The sequence below is a fragment of the Cariama cristata genome, unplaced genomic scaffold (assembly GCF_000690535.1).
Source record: "Cariama cristata isolate BGI_N322 unplaced genomic scaffold, ASM69053v1 scaffold4513, whole genome shotgun sequence".
In the NCBI taxonomy this organism is placed as follows: domain Eukaryota; kingdom Metazoa; phylum Chordata; class Aves; order Cariamiformes; family Cariamidae; genus Cariama; species Cariama cristata.
In genome coordinates this window covers 26,815-46,616 of record NW_009608796.1, presented here as the reverse complement: position 1 = coordinate 46,616, position 19,802 = coordinate 26,815, and the positions used below count along the sequence as shown (strand labels likewise).

General features: G+C 41.9%; 1 protein-coding gene across 1 annotated transcript in view; it reads right to left on the bottom strand.

Moving 5' to 3' along the window:
- Window positions 1-212: 212 nt before the first annotated feature.
- The window catches only part of NUP214 (nucleoporin 214kDa), a gene marked incomplete at its 5' end in the record, with an annotated part of 45,122 nt that continues 25,532 nt past the window's right edge, over window positions 213-19,802 (bottom strand). Inside the window, 10 exons of the mRNA XM_009697272.1 lie at window positions 213-423; window positions 958-982; window positions 1,835-1,977; window positions 5,499-5,670; window positions 8,477-8,626; window positions 10,881-11,037; window positions 11,570-11,640; window positions 13,181-14,947; window positions 16,746-16,819; window positions 19,533-19,638. Coding sequence (XP_009695574.1) covers window positions 390-423; window positions 958-982; window positions 1,835-1,977; window positions 5,499-5,670; window positions 8,477-8,626; window positions 10,881-11,037; window positions 11,570-11,640; window positions 13,181-14,947; window positions 16,746-16,819; window positions 19,533-19,638 — 2,699 coding nt within the window. The remainder of the gene's footprint in view (window positions 424-957; window positions 983-1,834; window positions 1,978-5,498; window positions 5,671-8,476; window positions 8,627-10,880; window positions 11,038-11,569; window positions 11,641-13,180; window positions 14,948-16,745; window positions 16,820-19,532; window positions 19,639-19,802) is intronic.

The following is a 19,802-nucleotide window of genomic DNA, read 5'->3' as shown; positions in this document are numbered from 1 at the left end:
GCAAACTTCAGCCCCTTCTTAAGAGCCTAGGATAATCAGTCATTCTCTTCAATGAAAAATGTACTGGTTTGTATCAGGAACCAACTCGAGCTACTCCCTTGTCTAGGCAAGGGATGAACAACAGAAAGCTAGTCCAGTACAGGGCTAGTAACCACAGTATACATCTATTTCTTCTAGATGCAGGGAGATAAACCCTTCCAACACAAATAACATCAAGGCAGATAAAATAGTTTAATATAGAGCAAGAACAAGTGTTGCATAAAAATAAGCAAAATCTTTTTCTTAAAAAAAAAAGTCTGAGAACTTGTATTTAAAGGAAAAGCTGTTTGGATATTGATCATGTAGGTGACCCATGAATACAGGAGCTATGGCAGTTCTACAGGACGTTCCTAGCTTCTCCATCCACTAAATCCAGAGGAAGATCTGTGGAAAAAAAAAACACAACCCAAAACAACACAGCAATGAGTGCTAGAGTCTCCCTCAGGCAGTATTAATTCAGCAGATCTCTCAAACAAACTTCCAATTTCCCTAGTATCAGAAGCTTATTGTAAGAATGCATTCATATTTCCAGCATCTTTTACCTGAGACTGCATCAACAAATACTAACTAGATATAATTATGCTGCTTCTAGAGCCTGTCATCTGGACAGATACATGCTTTCTCTACTTGACAGGGAAATAAAGTTTAAGAAACTTGCTAAAAGTAATCTAGCAAGCCAGTGGTAGAGTGGATGACAGAGTTGACCTCAGCTCTTAGTCCTGTTCTTTAACTGTAGGTCATCATCTCAATTCAGCCAAAAAAGTACCGATTTATTTAATTCCTTGTTTCAACCTGATAAATGGAGTAGATACTCGATTAACACACACTGCTACTTTCAAAGCTTGCTCTTGTAAACCATTCAACTCTTCTATTCTATTTGTATTTTTAATGAAGAGTTAGACACAAAATGGTACTTACGTGTTAGATGATCCAAAACCAAACCCTGAAAGAAATGCAAGATTAGAAACATAATTGTTAAAAGGCAAAATGAATGCATAAGATTTACTGTAAATGTCCCCTCCCACATACAGACCGAAAAACATTTCTCTCCTGCCTTAGGCCAGGGAAAGCGCGATAAGCAAACAATGAAAGTCAAATCTCCATCCAGAAGAAAAGTGACTTGCCTCGGTTCCTAGGAAGGCTTTGCTTTCACTGCTCATCAGCTAGGAGCATTCATTAGTAGCGACTGCATACAGTGTGCCTGGTTTATTCACCTCTCCACGAAAAGAGAGGGCTGCTTTCTGAAGATGGAGTTTGGGCTTAATGCAAGCCAATGGTGACAGGCAGACCCCAATGAACGTATCCTCTCTCAAAGGCTCTGTTCTCAGCCCTGTGTAAATCACTGCAGCTACACTGAATTACATCATATAGAAATTTGGCTATTGGTGTTCTAGCTCAATTTTGCAGTGCATAGTCTTTTGACGTTAAGTACTTATATACAGATAGCCACGCATATAGTACGGATGAGATATTCGTTATTTCTCAATATTTTCCTTCCAGAAAAAAAGAACAACTCCACAAGAAGGGGTGAAAAGCAATAATCGGATGAGGTGTGCAAAAGAAGAGTGATTTACTGACATGCCACACAGCAAATCAGTGATAGAATTACGAGCTCAAGTCTGAGAAGACACTGCACCCCACTCTGCAGCTTGATTCTCCAGGACACGGTACCTTCCCTATAGCAGGACCAGGACCAGGCAGATTTTTGTCAGGGAGCTGAGGAGTCATGCCCAAGTTCCACGGAAAACTGGAAATATGGGGTCTGTTAGATTCACTATATTTTAGCTTCTCTTACCTCCTCCACCTGTCCCAAAAGCTGAGAATCCACTGCTTTGTGTGCCAAAACCGGTACCCTGTTGTGACAGCGATCCAAATGTCGGGGTATTTTGATTTGCTAGCGTGCCAAAAGACGCTGTATTGTTACTGGTACCACCAAACCTGCAGTTTAAAGAGAAAATTTGTGTTTGCAAGCATCTTCTCACTTACACTGGAAGTTTGTCCCCATACCCGCAATGATAACAGTGCACTCCTTAAACAAGGATACATCAAAGAGCAAGACCACCTGATATGAATAATTATAATTGTTCATTCTGGAAACTGATTCTCTGGTTTATGAAATACTATTGTACATACAAATGTCTGTTCAGCTCTTATCCTTAATGTACACCAGACAGAAAGATAAATACGTCCATGCTTAGACAGGGTACGTTTTCGAGTGCTTGGAAATACCAACTCCAGCCATCAAATGGAATACATGAGTTCATCCCTGTGTGTAGTTTTCACCCTTTAAGCTCAGAAGTACAGCACTGTTTCGTTTCACAAACAGGGTAGCAGACTCAGAATTGGCAGGAGCTCCTAACGGCCAAGCACAAAGCAGAGATACAGAACCCAGACTCCCAGCTTTCAGATGGTACCTTACCCACTGTCCACATAAACCATCTGCAGATTCCTCAATTCCTTTCTCTCCCCAGCCCATTTTGAACTACACACAGTTCCAGTGCTTTCCTGAAGATCTGCACCTACCTGGCACTTCTCCCCACCACCTTTGGATTACTTCCCTAATTGCTTTTGGAGACTGAAATAAGAAACGTTTTTATATATGGAAATTGCTGTCCTTTCTCCACCCACACTGTCCAACCAGGCATTGTAGAACTATCAGCATGACACACTAAAAAGACCACGACATGCATTATGGTCCTCTGCCCCTCCATACATTTCTCTCAATTCTGAACGTAAGAGGTGCACTCAAAAAACAAGCTTCAAGTGTTCCTTTAACTCAAACTGGGCAAAATGCAGACACAAAATTTTAAAGTGACAAGCTCTGCTAAAGCTCTGCAAGTGCCCAACGCTCTCATACTAACCCAGCACCAGCCCTCCCCTGAGCAGACGGCTGGTCAAGTCATATAGTGTGCCAGCTTTGCAAGGCTGTGCCTTGCACAAGCTCCTGTCATTTCTGACTTAAAATATGAATTGACAGCACGTTAACCCACCTCTCCATCCATTTGCATCTAGCAGACTTTAAAAAAAACAAAACACAAACAAAACACCACATCAAAATATATCTCTCCAGATAAAAGACAACCCCTGTAGCAGTCTGACAAGCAATTCACCCAGACACTGTCAACTGTACACACTACTTCCATATACAGCATTAGATACAACGGGCAGTTCAGTGACTTTGCGTCTTTGGCCCTGCTAACAATTGCCTGTGCCTCTGGTTTGGCTCTTGACTCTTGCAGACAACTTCAGCTCAGAACCACAAATGTGGTTTTCTCAGGAAAGGCAGAACAGGTTTTGTAGTTCTTTTTAAAAAGCAGCAAGATGGGGTGACGCATTTTAGAACAAAAGGTTTTTACAGTGCTCCATCTTCTCAGGACTATGCCACTAAACACACAAGTCATGTCTACTCGGTGAAAGGAAGTGGAGGTGAAATAGTGACAAGGAAACTTGTAGTTCAAACTGCTTCTTTCAGTTGTAACTAGAAGAACATGCCTATTGAAAAAGGCTAAGCATAGCACGAGTAGAGAAACAGCTTAAGCTATGGACAGATATTTTTTTTTAAACACATAAAAGACACGAGATACCAGGCAATGACTGTAACAACTTAATCAAACCTATCTTGCCCATATTTTCAGGTCTTTTATAAAGCTCCTATGCAGAACAGAGTTGAGAGGCACTTGAGGTTAGTTTATGAAAGCGAAACATTATTTGCTCACGAACAGTCAGAATTGCAGACTTCTAAGAAATGTAGTGGTTTCTATTTTTGATACCTAGGTCATTTATCAAGTGATGCAGATTTTTTCAGAATTGAAGCAGCAATGAATCACATGCATTTAAGTTAGCAGGGTGTTCTCAGGGACTCAGAGCTAATACCGCACAACGTACTGGCAAGTAACTTCTCTGGATGTGGGATTTTTAAAGTTTCACTTCAACAGAAAGGGAGAAAGGAAGTTCTGCACAGATGCTACATTATACTGCAGAATTAAACTATTGCTCAAAATTTGTACTGAGATTTGGATTTTTGTAAAACTGCCTGGGAATTTTGCACACTATTTTAAAGCTTTTAAAATCAAAATAAAATTCTTCAGGCAACTCTGAAAATATCAGACTAGGTCTTCACCTTTCTAATAGAGAAGAAATTCTCAAAACTTCCCATAAGTTAAGCCACGGAATTATCTTTTCTGAGTCCGCAGACCGCTTGTGCAAGACCTCTGTTTGCATCACCACGCTGCTTGTTTTGAATCCCGTTTTATCTTTAAGCTTCCAACATTGTCACTGAGCGCATCCACTTTCAGTACAAAATCCTGCAGCGCAATGGCTGAAAGATGAAACTGAACAAAATATCAGTTGATTTGAAGCTAAGTCATCCCTACAAGCGCATCCTTCTTTGTGGGGATTTAATTAAGCTGCATCTATTTTTACCCTTTCCAAAGGGACTCTTCAATTTGCTGCACCAGAGTTCAGGATATAGCAGACCCACCCAGCTGAAGCCTCCCACAGCTCACGGGCGCCCTGGTAGATGGGCATCTGCCTAACATCATGAGGAATCAACAAGTTAACACTTCTGGTTGTTCTAATGTACCTTACGTAAAGGCAGTTCCTCCTGAAACTAAAGACAAATGCTTGTGAAATACGTAAACACTAAGATTGGGAAGACATCCAGTTTCCTCTTTTCACTGGAAGTTTTTCTTTTTTTAATTGAGCCTGTTCAGCCTGAATATAATTGTAGGGCGTGAAGAAGAGTAGCCTGCTGGTAGTGCAATGTTGAAGAAATGCATTTCCTGCTTATTGCAGAAGCTGCTTTGCAAGGTTTGAAATTCTGTATTTGCTGAACAAAACGAGGAATAACGTGCTGTCTGCTCTGGTGCCAAGCATAGCCTTAAAGGGTAAAGAAACAGGTAAAAACAATCCGTGTGGAACAAACGCAAATCGCTCTGGGAGCACAGGCTGTTTCAGGTGCTTTGTCCCATGCCCAAAGGCGAGGGAACAGACTGAATTCTCATTAGTATCTCTAGCCCAAACCTCACAAGTGGATAAGGTGGCTAGACAGTCACAGATGATGATATTTATTAGTTTATTTGCTGGACATAGTTTGTAAGCCTAGATTTGAACTCATTAAGTGTACATACAGAAAATACTCCTGCATTTCCTTAGACACTTGCAAGATGACTCACATTTCCCCCTGCCCAATCTCTAAATCTAAAGATTCAACACAGTAGTTTCAGCATTAAAATGAGATCATATACATTATTTCCTTTGAGGTTAAAGTCTTAGTTTTATGCCTTTTTTGAAATTAAAGAAAAACAAACAACAAACCAACCAAACAAACCAAGGACACTTACAGCTTAGCAATCAATTACAGAATATATTCTTTATGTCAATGCAGAGGTAACTAAGCATAATAGTTTTTGTCATGCAAGAATATTGTTTTCCCAAACCCTGGACCCTAGTTGGCTTACCCAAATCCTCCAGCGCTGGCTGCTGCTGTACCCTCGCCGAACACTTTGCCTCCCGTTGAGCCCAGAGGGCTTGAAAAGGTTGGGGCTGAACCGAATGCTGGCACCCCTCCAAACCCAGGGGATCCCCCGAAAGTGGGAGGGCTGCCAAACACTGGAGCAGCACCGAAGCCACCTGAGCAAAACAGAGGCAAAAAAGGGACAAGAACATCATGTAAACAATAATGCAGAAAGAGAAAACAAAACCTAGATTTCCAAGTAGACAATCTCCATAATGGGGCTGTTCATCTTATCATACGGACACGGCATTATTTATAAAACTAACTGCCACAAAGCTTCCAAACTGCACGGTATTTTGTTACAGAAGACATGGATAAGAAAAGTGCCTGAATGCATGCAAAGAACTGCAACCAAATTAAGAGACTATCCAGAAGAAAACCACATTCTGGGTCTCTTGAACCTTTGAGCACAAGATCAACTCAATCCCCAGAGCTGTACTAGAAAGTGGTAACATATCACACATGCTTGCACACTGTGAAGGAATCTCTACCTCTTTTATATAAAAAAAGACCAGTATCTTAACTGTGAGATAGCAAGCGTACACAACCACCAAGTTATAGTAAAAATACATACAACAGATACTAGACTGTTGCTTTTATTATTATAAAAAAGAGACATATCCATGCTTCATCATAAAACTAGCACTCCTTACTAGAAAAAAAGCTTAGCTTATGTCATCAGTTTTAAAGTTAAGCTCTGCTCATCACCACCTAAACAAGTTACTATCCAAAGGAACTGTGTGTAACAATGCAGAATGAAAAGTCTCCTGCAAAGGTCAGCTTTGTGAACATTTGCTGCTGTGGTTTGGTTGCAGTGTTTTACCCTGGCTTCTAATCTAAAGATCTGGCAGGACATACAAGTGTCCTGCAGACAGAACTTCATGCATGCAAGTGCTTAAACTGGAAGAACTCCGTAGTGCAATGGGCAAGTCTCCCCCATCTCTTAAGATCAGAGAGTAGATATCAAGCTTGTTTTTCAGGTGCCTCAGTGATGCAAAAAGATTCAGGAGGTCTGGTATTATCTAATCCTGGTTTAAGTGGTGGAAACTAAGATGCAATGGTTAAATGCCAGGTCAGTGGACCTGCACAGTTCCTGCAGGGAACCAAGAACTGAATGTTGCTCTTGGCAATTTTTGTTCGGGGTTTAGCTGCTTTCTGCAGCTCTGAATGCACTTCTACCCAGATTATTTTATTCTACGTTCATCTGCTGATATTATTGGCCTGTTTCTAATTGACACTGTGGAATGTGAAGGACACCTGCTCTTTTGTTTGACTTGGGATGAGGATGGGATACCACCACACATTTTAATACCCTGGGTGAAATTCCAGACCATGTCAAGGTAATGGATACTGTTTGGCTGTAAACACAAAAGGTCTGGAAAAAAATAAATGCTAGACCTGAATTATTTAAACACAGATCAGATCTCATTACCTCTATCTCCAGGAAGTTACAGTATTTATCACAGGGGCTGAAGCTTTGCTCGGCATACACTCTCTTTTGCAATGCATGTTAACATGTTTCACTTTCCTTTCTCCACTATTTGCGAGTAGTGAAACCTGGACAAAGGGGGATTCAAATCAAGTAAACCCACTGCAGCTGGGAGAGGAAGACACACCATTCATTTCAATATTTAGCAAATATAATCAGAGGGGGGAAGGATCTGAGCAGCTCTGTGTGAGTGGATGTGTCTTCTGCAGAAACCTCCGGAAAATCCTATCTCAAGAATTCTGAGACCAAAATAATCAAAAGCAAGGAAAGAGTCATTGGGTGAATGAAAGAACCTCCTTCAACAATGCCTTTCTCCTCCACCAGCAAAAATAGCAGATGGGAGGTATGCCTGAGACAAGAAACTGAGTCTGCTACCAAGCGGAATGCAATACTTGAGAGACACCTTACAAATGGCTACTGGATCTGATAGCATCGTCATTATGCTCTCAGCCACTTCACTAACACGACAGCACAACTACTGTCAAAGCACAGAGTGCTTCCTCTTGAAGCACTGCTTCTCCAAAAGGGAGTTCTTGAGCACCATTGTCTCAAGACAACTTGAAGGATGACCAAGCTTCCCCTACTTCCACCAGTGATGAAGCTTCAATAGACACACTTGGAGCAGAACATCCATCTTCATCAATTTTCACTGTAAGAACGGTCTGAGGATAGAAGAGAAAACCTTTGCTCTGCCTGACCCTTTGGGCCTCCATTTTTCCCTGGTAATTAACAAAATGAACATTTTGCCATTCAGTTCTAATGAACGTATCACAGTCACCACTACTTTTGTAGCTCTTTCTTTGGGGCAGATGACAGTAAAAAGAAAAGAGGTTTTGGGAAATTTGCAATATTTGATTCAATTAACTCAACTGACAGAGAGAACAACAGCTCAACCACAGAAGAAGGTATGATGACAGATCAGACTGATTTCAAAAGAGAAAGACCTGAAGCATTTCTGATATGAGTTTTATACGGAAGCTTTCCTATTGTAGACACCTGTGCATTCACTCACATGAAGAAACAGGGACAAAAAGGGTTACAACCCCCAGAGTGAAGTTTGGAATGTTCCAAGGAAGCATCTAAAATAGGAAAAAAGTATTCAGTTCCATATTCTGTACTCTTCATTGTATGGTACATAAGACCAGAACTAATTCACACAGCTCTCCGCTTTTCAACTGCAACGTGAACTTCTGGAACGAACACCTGAAAATGTAGTTTATTGGATGCTTTTCTGCACAAGAGATTGTAAATCTCTGCCCTGACTCCACCAGCTTTCCATTCTTTAAGCCATTAGTTATGTTTTTATTTATTGTTCAGAGACAATTTTTGTACAGGCACTGTGCCCAGGCTGTAGACGTCTAAATGGTAGAATACTCTACTAAGTATCTCACGGGTAAATGTGGGTGTTCATAGTGGGTGGATTAACAAAGTACCTGCTTTGTTTGGACTGGAGAACCCAAAGCCTTGAGATGCCACGCTTCCACCACCAGAGCTGAAAGTGCCTGTAGGCTTCTGCTCTCCAAAAGATGAGCTGCCAAATCCAAACGTCTTTGCTCCGCTGTTGCCAAATAAGCTAGAAGAATCTGGGGAGATGAAGAATATTTGTGAAGCTCATACCAGACAATATTCTACATTACACTTCATTAACTGGATCAGGAGAAAGAGAAACGCCTTTTACTTTCCCAAGCCCAAGCATAAAATGAACACCACATTGAAAACAGCACTCTGCAGAGAGAAGCTGAGTTTTCCTCTATTCCTGCAGGGCTCTGTAGTTCCACCAAGATCCATTCTGGATCTGATGGACCACTAACCACCCTTTATTGCTGCAATCTAGCAAATCACAGCGATGCATGATTTGTTTAGTTGCATCCTGTGCTGCAGTCACTAACAGACAATCCCTCAAGTGAGAAATCACAGCAGGTAGAATCAGTCTCTCTTGACAACACAAATATCAGTCCACCACAAATTAGAGATTCTCAGCTACTTTGGCAATGGCCAGTATTTCTTAATGTGACTATCTGACAGGACCTTAAAGTAGAAGCCAAACTTCCCCAGCCTTACTGAGAGATAACTCAAGTTTTCATCTTTCACAAGGCTACACAGAGTTTTAGCATCTAGTGGCAGGACACAGAATAACCAAAGCTTTTCTCTGGTGAACCATCCGTTTTATTTCATCACAAAACCCAGCACTGCAATAAAGGAGGACTAAATTAGCAAGGTGAGAGAACTGACCTCAACCATTAATCCCAATGGATCAGTAAAGATGTAATAAACCAAATGGATTTGCCCTCCTAAGACTTGAAGTGCTACTTCTAGCCACTTGTATCTAATTCTACAGCTTTCCTCTGTTCCCCTACTTTTAAACGTCTTAGACACGGCTTCCCCTTCTTTGTGCTTTCTACCTGCTGGACTCCACCCCTTCTGCTTTCCTTTCTGCCAAATCCAAGTCACAAGTGAAGAAATAACAGAGCTGGACACTCTCATTAAATAAAAGTCACACTTAAGAAATCATTATGCATAGCTTTCGTAACGTACAAATGTGTGTAACAAGCGCAGATCTGCAATAGCTGCACATGAAAGGCACGACAGAGCCTGCTAGTATTTCAAACTAATTGTTACAGCAGACAATGGCATACATGCACCTCAGCTCAAATTTTAGAGTATTACCAAGATGCATGAGCCCAGAAAACTCAAGACTAATGTGTTTTTAACTTGACTCTGGCATTTGTTAAAAAAAAAATAAAATCAAATCACCTTTACACTAATAGACAGTGATTGATTCTTGCCTTTACAGTTAATCCTTTATAGCTTCTAGAAAAAGTTTCTAATAGTCCATTAAAGTCCCTGGTGCAAAGGAATCTGTGGGTAGTTTTAACATTTTCTTCATTACTTTTCATGCCTCCCTTTGTTAGGTTGGTTGGCTGTGCAAGAAGCAACATGCGGAGGGTTGGTGTGGCACCTCATGTGCAGATTGATTTAGGTAACACACATATGCGGACTGATGCCTTTTAGCTGACAACAGGAGCAAAACAAAGGACAAGTGCCGAGCCTCTCCTCCCAAAGAGGGCTTTAACACAATTCCTCTCATCTACCCAGCTTTCAGGATGCTTGTACGAGTTTATCTGTGAGAGACCCACCACCCTGTCTTTCAAATCTGGATAAAAACTGATAAAAGGAACTCTAGAATTCTGTTTCCTTACCAAAACAGACTACATCCCCAAACCAATCACCAAGCGTATTTATTTTTCTTTACCACATCCATATGACTGAAAAAATTAATATCTCTTCCTAGTCACAAAAAGTGACCAAGAGCTTACCCATATATTATAGCAAATTTTGCTAAACTATCTTGCATGTGATGCATAAAGATAGCCATTTTTAGGACAAAGCTGAGGAAGCTGCTATCCATCACACACTTGTTAACTTGGCTTCTCTTGAGCATAGGTTTCTTAACAATTTTACAGTGTTAGGGCAGACAAGAAACAATTAAAGCTTTCTGACTTCCAGCCAAGTTGGAAGAGAAATTCAGTGACAAGAATTGAGAGTATTCAATTTTAAAGAAGCATTTGGTCAAGAATTCCCTACAGAATATAGATATTCTTCACACTTCTTGCATCTGCTTGTTTGTTTCAATGGATTCCCTACTTGTTTTCCATAAACCTAAAAGAAAAATTCCAGATTACACATCATGCATACTCTCTGTCTCTGTTACCCTCTAGAAGCCTTTCACGTTAACAGAGAATTTACTCAAAGATGACTAATGGCAGAAAAGCAGATGGGATCACAAAAGCAGATGGAAATCACAGCACATTTTGTATTCTTGTTTCGTTCACTTACTCTGGGAAGTTGCAGATCCAAATCCTCCACTGGAGGAACTGAAGGGATTCTTATTGGCTGCATCTTGACTCGGCTTTCCTCCCAAACCACTGAAGAAGCCTCCACCTCTCCCACCACTTCCAGATCCAAACAAGCCTCCACTGGAAGAAGATGGCTGCTAGAACACAAAAAGGACATAGAAGGGACTTAAGTGAAGTCAAAGCAGCACATGCCCCCAAGGGTGATTTTTCTGTCTGGCCTATTCCTCTGGATGTATAAAGGGGCTGATGAACCAGGAAGCAATTACCTTCCAACATGTAATGCAATGAAATCTTATTTAAGTCTGTCCTAAACTTTGTCTATGGTACAGAATAATGCCTTTGAAACTTGCATTACACTGTCCGCTTTCCACTTAGCATGGAATAAAGGCAGGTGACTTGCCGCATCTCTATCTTATCTCGCATGCCACAAAACATATGTCTCTCCATATCCCTTGGAAAACATTCACACAGATGCTGCTTTGGTGCCCACTACAATAGCAAATATCTTCGGTACAGACTGGGACACTTTCTACTGAGCATGTCAAATTGTTTAGGTGGTTTTTTTTTTTGTTGGGGTTGTGGTTTTTTTTTTTTCTTTGTAATATATCAGAAATAGGTAGGGAACCCTGAACAAGTCCCTTGTTTCTACAAAAAGCAATAAATACTTGCCTGGCCAAAGACAGTGCCTCCAGTATTAGCTGCTTGCCCAAACACAGAACCTGTGTTACTAGAACCAAAACCTGCTAAGAAAAGAAAGGAAAGTAAACCACCAGAGCTATTACTAGGGTAAAAGACAATTCAGGGAGGTGACACTAGTCCAGAACAGGGAAAGGACGGGCCTCCCATGCCAAAACACAGGGATACAAGTAATGTTACCAAATGTATCCAGGTTAGACAAACTTAAAGTATGTGCCAACACACAAATAACAAATTCCATTGAAAGTATATTTGAAAGTAATTTTCCTTTTCTCTTTGGCCAACTTAAAAACAAACAGAAAATAAAAGGCTTTTTTACTTGTGGGATTCTTACTAACAATACAAGAGAACTGGATTTCTGTTAACATTGCTATAATAATGCTGCAAGTCATGAACAAGCACTGTAGCATTCTGATTGCCCTTGTGTAGGGAGGATCTGAGCTTTGTTACCTAAAGATTCCCGTTATAGATAATGAAATGCTTTGATTAAAAAAAGAACTCCCCACTCCATTTCCCAGTTCACTTAAATGTGCATTTTGTAATAAAACTTGCATTTCTATAATTAGGAACACCTTTCTGAAGCAAAGTTCACTTCCCCCAATTTAACTATTATTCTGTTACTGTAGTTAAAATGAGCAAGTGGTTTGCCTACAGTGCCATCATTTTTAATTAAATGAGCCTAATTAGTTTTTCTTCCTTGGAAATACATGTTCTCTATTATTACTATTGTATTTTTCACTTTTCCCTGGGAACTCTCTGAAGATTGTACAGACAAAGCTTTGGAAAAAATCAACAATATATTGTAGCCATGCGGAGAACATAAGGAGACTGACAGGAGGTTTGGTCTGTGCAAGTATTTGATTGAACTGTGTAGACAGGTAGTTGATGGTCATGTTACTGCTATGTTTAATTTTGAGATGTTTCCAAATGCAAAAGCAGACTTAACAGATCAGTTCCTTGATAACCCATCACTTTGGAGACTTAAAATTTTTTTGCCATCCCAGATCATGATACAGTACTATACCTGGCTATATATCCACCGTACGCGCACGTACCCAATGTAGCCACTGAAAGAAGTGCTGCATCTGTATCCATTGCCTTGATTATGGTCTCAGAGCTGCCTTGCCACTTCAGTGTAACAATTTACAACACAGTACTTAACGGTCTTTTACACTATGTTGAATCCAGCCCACTTACTGTGCAACAGGCAGCACAATATATAATTCAAAATTAAGTCAAGGTAGACTTCTAAGTATAAAATGAATGCAAGATTGGATTGAAAAGGCTACATTTAGAGGTCTACTGATAAACAGCGAAGCAAAGCAAAAGCTTCTTTGGTCTCCAACATTACCCTCCCCCTCACACATACACTGCAGGTCCTGTTCTTACTAATTGGAAAAAAACCCCAACAAACGAACCAACTCACCAAACCCGAAAAAACCACCACTAAAGCAAACACCATCAAGTGTCATAGGGGAAAAAAGGCATCAAAAATGTTCTGCTTTCCCCAGTGATACACTGCTCTCTGTACTTCAGCCAGACGGTACCGCTGGGATATTGCATCTCCCTGCAGTTTGTTCTTACCTGAAGCTTGGCAGAAGCTGAACCCAGCAGACGACGTTGTAGTAGTAACAGCGGCAGCGCTACCAAAGACGGATCCCCCTTGCCCAAAGCCGGTGTTCTGCCCAAATACTGGAGGGCTGCTTTGTCCAAACAACCCACCTCCAGTGCTGGCAGATGGCTGTCCAAAGGAAAAGGAGCTTGCACTGTTGGTGCTAGCCGGTGCTCCAAAAACATTGCCACTGCTGGAGGCTGCTGTGGAAGCTGCTGGCTGGCCAAAGGCTGGCATTGTCCCAAACCCAGACTGGCTAAAGGTAAAACCACCTGAAGAACTGCTCGCTGGTTGCCCAAAGGTCGGTGCTTGTCCAAAGGTTGGCTGACCAAAGCCCCCGGTAGTTGTGGTGCCGAAAGCAGATGTACCAAAACCTGAGCTGGCAGCCTGTGTGGTAGCGGTGGCAGTGGACAAGGTACTGGTGGTGAGCTGCCCAAATGGTGAGGATGCTGTGGTACCTGCTGGTAGTTGTCCAAACACAGGCGGTGTAGAAGGAGTGGCAGTTGTATCACCAGCAGGCTGGCTAAATGCTGAGCCAGAAGAGCTAGAACTTGGAGGCTGGGAGAACACCGAGGAGCCTGCAGAAGTAGGGGCAAACACAGAGGCACCAACAGCTGGACTCTGAACACACGTAGTAACATCAGAGGTAGCAGTCAACGCACCTGTGGCTTCTGCAGGAGAGGCAATGTTTGTTGTAGAGGTTGTTGCTGAGACATTCTGATCTGGTGGGGCAGATGCAGAGACAGCGGGAGGCACCGGTGCCTTCAAATCACTTGTGGAGGCAGGACTAGCAACGGCATCAGGGGAAGGTGCCGCCAATGTGGTGCCAGAGCCCACAGAGACGGTGTCCCCGGCTGTGGCCTGGGGTAAAGTGGGTTCTTTAACCGACTCTGAAAGCTGTATCTGTGGCTGTGGTGACTGTGTCATTGGAGGTGAAGATTCAGCTGCTACAGCTTCATTTTCAGATGGCTTTTCTGACACCGACGGTAATTTGGCATCCCCTGCACCTTTATTAGAAGTTGCAGCAGGGACAGCAGTTTGTGATGAACTCAAGAAACTTCCAAACGAGAGGGACGTTGAAGTGGAGAGCGTAGAAGGGGTAGAGGCTGATGTGCTCATACTGTTTGCTTGCTGCATACCAAATGAAAAGGTGGGTTTGTTGCCACTAGAGCCTCCAAGATTAAATACCCCAGAAGACCCTGTGTTGGTTATCTGGACATTGCCAAAGAGACTGCCTGTGGCACTAGTGCTGAGGGATGGGGATGCTGTGCCAGCTGACGTGACTGACGTTGAAGCAGCTTCTCCAGCTTTTCCTAATGATAGGGGAGCACCAAAAGTAAACCCAGAAGGTATTGTAGATACTTTAGTTGACTGTGCTCCTGTAACACTAGTAGATGGTGCTTTAGTGGTGGTCTTGGCATTATCATCTACTTGACCAACCCGTAGTCCTGAAAAGCTCCCAAGAGTTTCCCCAGCTAGATTGCTCTGAAACAAGTGATCTCCTGGTTTAGATGGAGTGACGTCCAACTTGCCAGAGGCTGTGGAGGGAGCAGAAGATGTTGTTGCAGCAGGTTTGTTTGACTGGGTGCCATCTGCTGATGAGCTACTTCCTACTAAGGCTCCTGGGGCACTTGCTGGCTTGAGGGACCCAAAAGCAAAGGAGCTCTCAGGGACTACTCCAAATTTGGAACCCCCAGCAAGTGAAAATGAATCAGTCTGAGCAGACTCTTTAGCAGGGGCTGTCAGTGAGAGAGAAGTTAAAAACTGAGTTATGGTATGCAAAGCTTATTTATCATTCTTACAATAATAGCATGCTATAGTGCTTCACAGATTGTTAGACAGTGCTTTTGCCTCAAAACTATAAAGCCTCTGACCATCAGGTAACTGCCACCTCCACGTGCATTCAGGAGACAACAGTGACATCTAAAGCCTTTATGGACAGGGTTGCAGTGACAAACACTGTTACTTCCATGTCCTAGCCTCCACTTAACCATCCTTCTCTGAGTACAGACAACTTCGGCCTTTGGTTCCTATCTCTTTTTCAATAGTTTGATAAAACCATAAAAGATCTGGTTACTACAGATCATTTGCTGTTAACACCATTTTCACTCCTCCTTACTTGGCTGAACTAAACAATCCCTGACATTCACTACAGAACACTCTGTAAACCAATGGCTCAGAACAGCGTTCGGGCCATAAAAATACTTTCTGCCACTTGAAAAATCTTCTTCGGAATCAAATCTTTCTTTACAAATTCAACTATTTACAGATGACCAACCAGTTTCTATGCAGCCTGTTTCCAGCTTTGAAAGACTAGAGAAAAGCTCTCAATTGTAATTGCCAAAGCAGCTCCACTTATAAGATATACTGATGTCCAACAGTGTGAAACTGCTGAAGTTTTAAGGGAGACTGGACTAGTTTTATTTGATGTTTTGCCGTTTCATTTCTGAGCATCAAACACACACAAATTCTGACTCGAAGACACTGCGTTGGTGTTTGAACTATGTGTTGGGACAAAGCATAGGAAATCTGCATGGAGATCAAATAACAAAGAGCAAAATCTTCTTAGTACAGCTGGCATTATCCTTGTGTTTTACTCTGTAAGTATATTAAGTATATTTAAATATTTTAGTAACTGACACTGAATAATGTAGCATTTGTTTCCTTCTGAGGCACTGAAATTCCTTCTGTTTTTCTTCCATCAGCTAACAGAGGCAAAGGTGCTCCTACCATTTCACGCAGAAGCACAAAGTAACTGCCCTCACACAACGCTGTGGTTTACAAGTTTGTCTCCTGTACTTCCCACTCCTCCTTTAATCAGTGTTATTTATCTAAGCTTTTACGTTAATTGAATCTTCAAGTTTTAAGCCAAGTTAGTTCTCTCGGCTTAACACGAACAGAGTATTAGCAGCATTGTTGTGGCTGTAATGGTCTAAGGATATAAGCAAGCCAAGATTTGTAAGAAGAGATGATATCCTTTATTAGAGCAACCAGTTACATTGGAAGCGAGTTTTTGGCCAAACAATCTCTTTTGCAGGACTGAAATCTGAGGCAGAAAGCATCACGAATTTTATAAAGCAGACGTATCAGCCCCCTTTTTCCAGACCGAGCAAATATGGTCTACCTATGAAATGGAAAGGCAGCCTATATATTGTCAAGTCAGTTTTAGAAGCAACACAAAGCATCCCAAGCATTGCCCTCCCACTTAATGACAGCTTTCTGTGTCAGACCACTTCAGCAACTTTAAATCAACAGATTAAAGACAGCAGAGGAAATGACTACAGATGTTACCCTTTTCATAAACTAGTACCTCCTAGATATTCTCGGCAGTAAATATTTTGCTTACTCTTAATTGAAAGGTAGGTGGCCTAGGTTTCTGTGCATTACAGGGCATAATCCAGCATACACACATCATGTTATTGCAGCTACTGCAATTTTAATAATAGAACAGCAACACAAAACAAGAACCACACGAATTAGGAAGAGTAAGGGTTCTCTTAGCAAGGAAGAGATGTTTGCACACTCTTCCAAACTAACCTTGCGAGGAAGCGAGGCTGGGCAGTGTCGGTGATGAAGCAGCTGATGTGACAATACCAAAATTGAATCCAGACCTAGGAGGAAAGAGGACAAAGGGAAGGAGTGACACTTAGCTCAAAGCGTTGAAACTTCCAACCCCATGATTAACACAACTTTGAGACTCAGATTTCCAGTACAGACTTGCACACAGGCAGAAGAACAGTTTCTCCGACAACTAAACAGGCAAAGAGAAGCACGCATGCAGACTGCGCTCCATTTGTTTCCCCTCTGATAGGGCTTCTAGAGGGTTAAAGAGAGTCAGAGCTCAAAGTCCTTTTGACCACCCCCTCATCCTCCCATATTCTTTCCTTTCTGCTCTGTATTTCTTCCCCATTCAGCTCTGCAGCTGAACACCATGCACCAAATCCTGATAGCTTTTGGGAGACTAGCAAGAGTAGAAGCCACAGTGGCAACCAGAGTTTATTTAAAAGAGCTGAAAGGTAAGAGACAGTGCATGTACAAAAGGGAATAACTGGACACTACCACCTGTCAAAAAGGAGATCACTCATAGCAAGACAGAAACTAAAAGTTTCCATGACTATTTCACACTATTAATATTCTGTCTTGCAAAAATAATGTGATCCTTCATAATGAGCACTGGGGTTCTCCAAACACCTTCGTTCCCTGGGGCTTTTTAAGCTTTCTCCGATTCTCAAAGGCCAGCTGCTGATACAGAAGTCAGGCCATGTAACTAAGACATCACTGACAACGGCACTGTATTTAGCACATGGTTTACAGACTGAAACACTGCAGCCTGAGACAAAGGCAGGGTTTGTTTGCTTTTTGAATCTGAATTTCCATCTCTCAAAAGGACTATTTTAGGCCTTTGAAGAGCACAGCAAGGCATCTGGGTAACATCCACTTCGAATCATAGAACCGTTTAGGTTGGAAAGGACCTTTAAGATCATGGAGTCCAACCATCAACCTAGCAGGGCCAAGTCCACCACTAAACCATGCCCCTCAGTACCACATCTACACGTCTTTTAAATGCCTCCAAGGATGGTGACTCCACCACCTCCCTGTGCAGCCTGTTCCAATGCTTGACAATGCTTTTGGTGAAGAAATTTTTCCTAATATCCAACCTAAACCTCCCTCTGGCCCAGCTTGAGGCCATTTCCTTTTGTCCTATTGCTTGTTACTTGGGAGAAGAGGTTGACCCCCACCTCGCTACAACCTCCCTTCAGGTTGTTGTAGCGAGCGATAAGGTCTCCCCTCAGCCTCCTCTTCTCCAGGCTCCTCTTCTCCTCAGCCACTCCCCATCAGACTTGTGCTCCAGACCCTTCACCATCTTTGTTGCCCTTCTTTGGGCTCGCTCCAGCAACTCAAGGTCTTTCTGGTAGCAAGAGGCCCAGAACCAGACAAAATACTCGAGGTGCGGCCTCACCAGTGCTGACTACAGGGGGACAATCACTTCTCTAGTCCTGCTGGCCACGCTATTTCTGATACAAGCCAAGATGCTATTGGCCAACTTGGCCACCTGGGCCACTTGACAAACTTGCAGAGAAATGGTTAAGACCGAAAGAAATCAGCCATTTGAAAGTATGTGTGTTCTGAAATACTTAATGTTACCTACTTCATAAAGAGAAATTCACTCAAGTATTAGACAGGTAAACACGCAGAATTTCAAACAATTATTTCTAAGGAGTCATTCCTCTCCCCCAAACACAAGATACGATCAAAGAAATATGTCATCCCTGAAAAACCACTCGATCAGATAGATTTCAGAATAACTATATGTTCATTACATGCGCCTTGCTTTGTGTTATTGTTATGTAACAGAAATCACCAGATGGCATGGGGACTCTCTAGTCACCTTCATGAACAGAGTACTTCTCAAGTCAAACATGGAATTTGTTCCATTGTACTAAAATAAATAAATTCAGGAAGTTTGACCATCAGTACAAATTTCAAGTCCTAATTGGGAATTCCAGCACTTCTGTCTCTCAAACCTCTGCCAGCATTTGAAACCAGTATACATATGCCCAGGTTAGAAAACCCAACATCATTCTCTTTGGAATACATCTTCAGAGGTCACAAGTGTTAACATGACCACGTTCAGGTTCGTTCTTCCTACTCTCTGGGAGCAGAAGCTTCCAGTGTTCAATCTCTTCTCCTGCTGCTGTAAAGCCAAAGTTCATTCTCACATGCCTTTGCACAACTTGCTAGGGATGATTTTCCTGCTACTACTCTTTGTTCACTAAAAGAACAAGGTTTAAAACTAGCTATGGTCTGTCTCTTTTTCCTGTTCCTTAACCCCAGCATACAAGATACAGCACAAATGCTCTTCTCTGACTCTATGAGAAGTGGTGACATGCACTGAAAGATAGTCAGTGAATCCAGTGATACAGACCATGAGTGGGTGCTTTAACCATAGTCATATTGCTCTAATCTCAAATCATCACCTGATGAGAAATACCAGTACACGCAGTTTATGACTTGTTCAATAGTCCAGTACAGATAAAACTGAAAAGAAAGCCAGTCATTACTTACTCTTGATTAGTTATAAACTAAAAAAAAAAAATCTCAAAGCAACACGACATTGTGTCAAGTTCTGACAAGACCTTCAGACCTCACTCAGGTAGGCTTCCAGAAACAAGAAGGTCTTCCAAGAACTCTGGTGCAACCCCTGCTCTCCCAATCTAACATATGTAGGTGCCATTTTACAGTATTATGCAGCTTGCAGGTAACGCTTGCTGTTACAGCCAATACTCACACTTAACGTCAACTACAAAGAACATTCATACAGACCCCACAGAAGAAAACGAGAATGCTTTGTTAAGCTGTGCAGTTGTTGCTTGTACTGATGTCACTGTAGAAGAAGTCACAGCTGTAACTGTTTTTACCGTCCCTTGTCCTGTAAGTTACAAGAACAAGCATTACAAAAAAAGAAAGCAGTACCTTGTCATCCAGCTATCAGAAAAGGAAGGAGTAGTTTGCATACATGGTCTGAAATTTTATCAGTTGGAAACAAAGCTTTTTTGCCACTTATACCAGGTCTGATATTTGTACACAGAAACA